Below are 7,500 nucleotides of genomic sequence, written 5' to 3'. Positions count from 1 at the left end.
TTTTGTTTATGTTTTCAACCAATGGGAAGGCAGGTCCGTCACACATTACGCCTTATACGGGCATCCCAGCGAGAACAGAGAGTATATAGTGGGAAAGATAGATCCCTCCAGGTCAGAGATCGTCTGTTACCGTTCTAAATTTGTTATTTATTACTTTTTGTTTCAGTTTGAATTAATGTCTTTCATTGACTTCAATATTTATATTTATTTCATTTAGCATGTTTTCATGGTTCAATACAGTTTTTTTTATTTTTATAATAAAGTTCAGCACTGTTTTACTCGGAGTGTCATGTTTGTTTTTATCCAGTATCAATTCTAAATACTATCGGTCGATTAATCGGCAAATGCGGCCCAACCTAGCTATCGGTAAAATCCACTATCGGTCGACCTTAGCAAAGACGTAAAACCGTCTGTACGGGACGCGGGAGCTTTTCTACCCAGCAGGCCTCGGTCCTCGTTGTGGTCCCTCACCAGGTTTTTGAAGAGCGCCGTCAGCTCTCTGGTGAACACGGAGAAATTGCGGAAGGCCGAGCCGACCTCGGGGTCGTCTCTGCAGACGCAGTCTCCGAACTTCTCCAGGGACTGGATGAACTGCTCCTCGTTGTCCACGTGTGCTGAAAACACACACACACACACACACACACACACACACACACACACACACACACACACACATATTAGGTAACACACAGCCTTCAATAGAGTCTGAGTATTATTATTATCAAGGAAATAGGTGTTGTTTTAACCAGCGGTTCTTGAACGCAACATCCAGGGTTTCCTCTGTGTGTGTGTGTGTGTGTGTGTGCATGCTGGGACAGGACTGCAGTATGTCAGGAATGTGTAAAGGTGAGACTTGTCTGAACACACACACACACACACACACACACACACACAGACACACACAGACACACACACACTCACACACACACACACACACACACACACACACACACACACACAGACACACAGACACACACAGACACACACACACACACACACACACACACACACACACACACACACACACACACACACACACACACACACACACACACACACACACACACACACACACACACACACACACACACACACACACACACACACACACACACTCACTCCAGGCTGTTTCACTGACTACGTTCACATGCACATATTACTCTGGTTATTACCCTTATTTTGAAAAACACAATATCCTGACTAAGATGTTCACATGAGCTAATAAAAACCTGCTTTCTGCTGTTTCAAACCAAAGGAGAGTTCATTTATATCTGACTGCTTGATGAAAACCGTGTGTAGCCATATATAATAATACTGAAGAGGTTATGCATCCTGATGCAGGACAACGGTAATCCAATCAAAGGACTGGTGAAAACCAAAATGTGAGTTTTTCTGTGACATTTTCCAACAAACCTGCACAGAATAATTGTTGCATGTGTGGATTGTTTCTTCTAAAAAGTATTTTTATGCAGATTAACCCTTCACTGTTCCCCTGGGCAACAACAATGTATGTGTGTGTTTGTGTGTGTGTGGCTGTGTGACTGTGTGTGTGTCTGTGTGGGACTGTGTTTTCATTTGTGTGTGAGTCTGTTTGTGTCTGTCTGTGTCTGTGTTTGTGTCTGTCTGTGTGAGTGTGTGTATATATGTGTGTGTTCGTGTGTATATGTGTGCGTGTGTGTGTGTGGTCAAACCAGCTCATCTTATTAAAATGATCAGACATTGTTTGGCAAGAAACATTACTACATCACTTCGCTCTGCCGGTGTCCGTCTCCAATTTTAGCGGCAGCTGGTTTGACCACGGAGATACGAGCTTGAACGCAGTCTATTTCTGTGAGAGAAATACTGCAAGCTGCTACAGTTTGTTGCTGCTAAGGCTGAGCAATTTGATCGATTCTGCGATATAAATTGATATTTTTTCCCCCAAGAAAGTATCAATTTTTATGCCGCGAGTATCGATACATAAGTCCCATTCAAATCCCCCGTGTTTAACCCCGTTCACGTTGCAGGAAGAGCGATTTGGTCAGCCAGCCGCTAGTGTCGCTGTAGAGCAGCCGACGTCAACTGGCGACCCTCCGCCAAAGCTTTTAGTCTGGCCCCCAGAATAATCATGAATTCACAAAATGTAAAGAGGAAAAAATGTGTTCTGTTATTTATCATTTCAAGCATTTAGAGCAAAAACCCAGCCGCCCCTGATTCACATGCCGGGATTCTGTAGCCTACAGCGATGCCCGAGCTCCACACACACACGGCTGAGCTGAGATGTGTGTGTGTGTGTGTGTGTGTGTGTGTGTGTGTGTGTGTGTGTGTGTGTGTGTGTGTGTGTGTGTGTGTGTGTGTGTGTGTGTGTGTGTGTGTGTAAAGTTAAAACACGCAGCACCTGACTGGGAACGATACAGGGAGAGTTACCAACGGCCCTGGGGCAGATGAACTCACGCTGGTCTCTTTTCTGTAAATAGGCTCCAATTAAACCTTCGTGAGTAGAAAGTCAATACTTATCAATGCACTCACCTGTGTAGACCGGCATCAACATGTGGAAAGCCATATTTCAATCTGCTCTGTCCACCGCGCTGTTTTTACACAAAAGCTCTACTCTGCAAATAGCGAATTTTTACAAACAAGCTAAAACAAAAGCTGTCGGTTTGTAGTCTAACTGTTTATCTTAGGTTGCCGAGAATCTGGAAATTTTGACAAATTCTTGTAAACCTCACTGCTGGCTGAACAAACCAAACCCTCCACTGGAGCGACAATCTGGAGCCACGTAATATGCACGTGAATGACGCGATCGTTATGTTCAGTGATGATATTGATGGTTGTATTATTTTGCAACAACATCGTTTCATTGCAAATGAGGCATACATGACGAGTGCATAGCCTGCTTATCAGTCATTCATCATTAAAGCTGGGCTTCTGGCTTTTCCACGTCAACTTTTACCTTCAGCCTCTTTGACGGTGACATGTTTACCTGACAACAGCCTTTCTTTCTGCAAGCATTTTCCACCAATCAGGACTCTGCATACTACAATAATGTTTCCATAATCACAGACTTTAACCATCACTCCTCCGTGAACTGCCTCCTAGTCTGAGATCGTTTTCTAGTTAAAGAGCCAGTTATCATTATGGAGTTTCCATGTTTTTTAGGAGTTTGCTCACACTAATACATGTTAAAAAATAGTAGCATTAATTCAGTAAGAAAGTGAAAATTTCGAACAAGAATAGGCGTATTAGGTATAAATTCATTTTATTTTCTTTATTTGAAAGTCCGGCCGCCAGAGTGCTTAGAAAAATTATGAAAGAAATGTAGTTGATGATCCCTGCTGTAGACTCTGTCCAGTCAGAGACATATATTGTGTAAATGTAGTTGATGATCCCTGCTGTAGACTCTGTCCAGTCAGAGACATATATTGTGTAAATGTAGTTGATGATCCCTGCTGTAGACTCTGTCCAGTCAGAGACATATATTGTGTAAATGTAGTTGATGGTCCCTGCTGTAGACTCTGTCCAGTCAGAGACATATATTGTGTAAATGTAGTTGATGGTCCCTGCTGTAGACTCTCTGTCCAGTCAGAGACATATGTTGTGTAATTGATGTTTTCAGTTCAATTAATAAAATCCAAGTAAATGAAACTCACAAGATGTCACCAAAATCACTCGGTCCCCTTTAAATCTTTCAGAAAATTATGTAAGTGTATCGAAATATATCGAATCGTATCGTTGGCTGAATATCGTGATATATATCGTATCGTGAGATTAGTGTATCGCTACAGCCCCAGTTGCTGCTGCATCACACACCTGACTACAGGAGACACTAGCTCAGACTGGAGGACACACCTGGAGGACACACCTGACTACAGGAGACACCAGCTCAGACTGGAGGACACACCTGACTAGCTCAGACTGAGGACACCCTGACTCAGGAGACACCAGCTCAGACTGGACACACCTGACTACAGGAGACACTAGCTCAGACTGGAGGACACACCTGACTACAGGAGACACCAGCTCAGACTGGAGGACACACCTGACTACAGGAGACACTAGCTCAGACTGGAGGACACACCTGACTACAGGAGACACCAGCTCAGACTGGAGGACACACCTGACTACAGGAGACACTAGACTCAGACTGGAGGACAGACTGGAGGACCTGACTACAGGAGACACTAGCTCAGACTGGAGGACACACCTGACTACAGGAGACACTAGCTCAGACTGGAGGACACGCCTGACTACAGGAGACATTTAACATTATAACATGATTTATAAAATCGATTTTTGAATAGCTTAGGTAACAGGTATCTATAAAGGCTTTAGGCTGCCCTAAAAGTTATTGTAGGACCAGATTAATATGCAACTTCATTTTATACAATATATGTAGTAGGGGGTCCCTGATCCATCTTTATTTCAGTTAAGGGGTCCTAGTACAGCAGATTAATGGCATATTTCAAGAGAATCGTTCAAATTGGTATAGAAGCATGAAATATGGCACAGATACTCTCTAAGGGTCACTTTTTGGGAAAAAGGCATTGGCCACCCAAAAAATTCAACGTGGCGGCCATTTTTTCAAGATGGCCGCTATTTCTGTCAAATGCTCATTATGTCCATCGTTCAAACAGTGATGTAGGCATAACATTTTGTGAAAATACTCTCTTAAGAATGTTTTTTTTGGAAAACAGTGCTGGTCCCTCAAAGATTCAAGATGGCAACCTTTTTTCAAGATGGCCGCTATTTCTCTTGAATCCTGTCATAAATTTTTGATAGAAATGGTGGCCATCCTGAATTTTTGAGTGGCACATACCTTTTTCCAAAAGAGTGTTCCTCGAAGAGTACTTCTGCCTAATTTTATAATTGCATCACCATATGAACAATTGAAATAATTAATATTCAACAGGAACGGTGGCCATCTTTAAAAATGGCGGCCATCTTGAATTTTTGAGGGACAAGCACCTATTTCCATTAACTTGTCCTTTAGAGAGTATTTGTATCAAATTTTATGCTTGGATCACTGCTTGAATCATTGATATAATAAGCATTGAATAGCAATTTTTGAGTGGCCAACTCTTTTATCCAAAATAGTGGCCCTTAGAGAGTATCTGTGCCAAATTTCATGCTTGTATACCAAAGTGAACGATTTTTTTACTAATCCGCTGTACTAGCTTGGCTACCCGCGGCGTAGTGAATGGAGTCCTATGTTGCCGGTTAGCATGTTGTGAGTAAAAGTGAGCCAACAAAAGACAAATAAAACCAACCTAATTACTTGCACGGAGACAAAAAATGCATTGTCCCACCTATCTAGAGCCAGGGGAGACTGTGATAAGAACTATTTCAACAAACGGTGGCGTATCCCTTTAAGATAAAGAGGATGTAGCAGACGCTGTTTTTGGCAGACAGGAAGTGGCCGACTGAGAGAGGCTCCGCGGTGAGAAGCTGTCACTCACCCAGACCTGATGAGTGGATGGCCTTCACCGACTTCTTGATCTTGTGCAGAACGGATCGGTCCACGTCTAGAGCCTAAAGGGGGACGCACACACACACACACACACACACACACACACACACACACACACAGTCAGGGACACTCAGAGAACACAGCTGGAAACAGCTGGAAACACACATCTGGAAACACACAAAGCTGGAAACACACAAAGCTGGAAACACACAAAGATGGAAACACACACACACACACACACACACACACACACACACACACACACACACACATACATACATATATCTGGAGAAACACACATCTGGAAACACACAAAGCTGGAAACACACATCTGGAAACACACACACACACACACACACACACACACACACACACACATATCTGGAGAAACACACACACCTGGAAACACACAACTGGAAACCGACACATCTGGAAACACACACACACACACATCTGTAAACAACTGGAAACACACAAAACCGGAAACACACACACATATCTGGACACACACATCTGGAAACAGACAACTGGAAAAACACACAACTAGAAACACAACTAGAAACACACACACACACACACATCTGGAAACACATCTGGAAACACAACTGGAAACACACACACACCTGGAAACAACTGGAAATGCACACACACCTGGACACTAATCTGGAAACACACAACTAGAAACACACACACACACATCTGGAAACACAACTGGAAACACACACATCTGGAAACACACACCTGGAAACACACACACACACACACATCTGGAAACACAAACACACACACACAGCTGGAAACATCTGGAAACACACACATCTGGAAACACACACACACACACACACACACACACACACACACACACACACACACACACACACACAGCTGGAAAAGCATCTTTTTTGTATGCTTACTGTGTGGTTTTAGTACTTTTACTGCAGTAATAAAAAGGATCTGAGTACTTCTTCCAGTCCAGGTTTCATGTCACGTGAATTCGTTGATGTAAAAACAGGAAGCCGGCCTCCTGATGCCTGTGTGACCCCGCCCACTTATCTGCTATGTGTGACCCCGCCCACTTATCTGCTATGTGTGACCCCGCCCACTTATCTGCTATGTGTGACCCCGCCCACTTATCTGCTATGTGTGACCCCGCCCACTTATCTGCTATGTTTGGCCCCGCCCACTTATCTGCTATGTTTGGCCCCGCCCACTTCTCTGCTCTGCAGCAGTTCAATCAGTGATTTCTGGTGAGTCACCACTCAGTGACTCAGTGTGTGAAACATGCAGAGAGCCAGTCAGCTGATATCTGTCCCTAACAACTACTAAACAAGCCGCAGCTTGTCAGCGTCTCGGCACAAAAGTTTTTCTTGTCGCTTTTTTTTGTCGAAGTATTTATTATTTATTTATTTAATTTTTGCTGTTAAAAAAAAAAAAAAAAAAAAAAAAAAAATTGTTTTTTAAAATTTTTTGAATATTTTTCCGGTATTTTTGACTTTTTTTTTCTGCTGATAATTTTGGTGTTTTTTTCAACATTTTGGTTTCCTTTTCTGAAATATTTTTGTAAATAATCAGGACTTTTAGCGTGTATAGAGCCAGCATATCTCTTATTATTTCAACCAAACCAGAGTGGTGATTGTTGGAACAGTGGAAAGATGAACCAAGACAGCTTTTGGTAAAAGTCCTGATTATTTACATGGAGTCTGGTGGAGATATGCTGGCTCTATACACACTAAAAGTCCTGATTATTTACATGGAGTCTGGTGGAGATATGCTGGCTCTATACACGCTAAAAGTCCTGATTATTTACATGGAGTCTGGTGGAGATATGCTGGCTCTATACACGCTAAAAGTCCTGATTATTTACATGGAGTCTGGTGGAGATATGCTGGCTCTATACACGCTAAAAGTCCTGATTATTTACATGGAGTCTGGTGGAGTTTGGTGATGGTGATTTCGTGGCTGTTTCATGTTAAACTAAAAGGATCTTCCTCTTTAACTAAAAGGTCTATCTCTGTAGGGATCCATCCCATAATGTTGTCATTTTTGGGACATTT

At 42.7% G+C, this 7,500-nt stretch overlaps 1 protein-coding gene across 1 annotated transcript in view; it reads right to left on the bottom strand.

Moving 5' to 3' along the window:
- asap2b (ArfGAP with SH3 domain, ankyrin repeat and PH domain 2b) overlaps positions 1-7,500 on the bottom strand; it is a 50,247-nt gene that overhangs the window by 37,500 nt on the left and 5,247 nt on the right. Inside the window, exons 2-3 of the mRNA XM_028604677.1 lie at positions 5,436-5,508; positions 472-614 (exon numbers count right to left, since the gene is read on the bottom strand). Coding sequence (XP_028460478.1) covers positions 472-614; positions 5,436-5,508 — 216 coding nt within the window. The remainder of the gene's footprint in view (positions 1-471; positions 615-5,435; positions 5,509-7,500) is intronic.

This window comes from Perca flavescens, chromosome 18 (genome assembly GCF_004354835.1).
Source record: "Perca flavescens isolate YP-PL-M2 chromosome 18, PFLA_1.0, whole genome shotgun sequence".
Lineage (NCBI taxonomy): Eukaryota > Metazoa > Chordata > Actinopteri > Perciformes > Percidae > Perca > Perca flavescens.
This window is presented reverse-complemented; position numbering and strand designations above follow the sequence as displayed.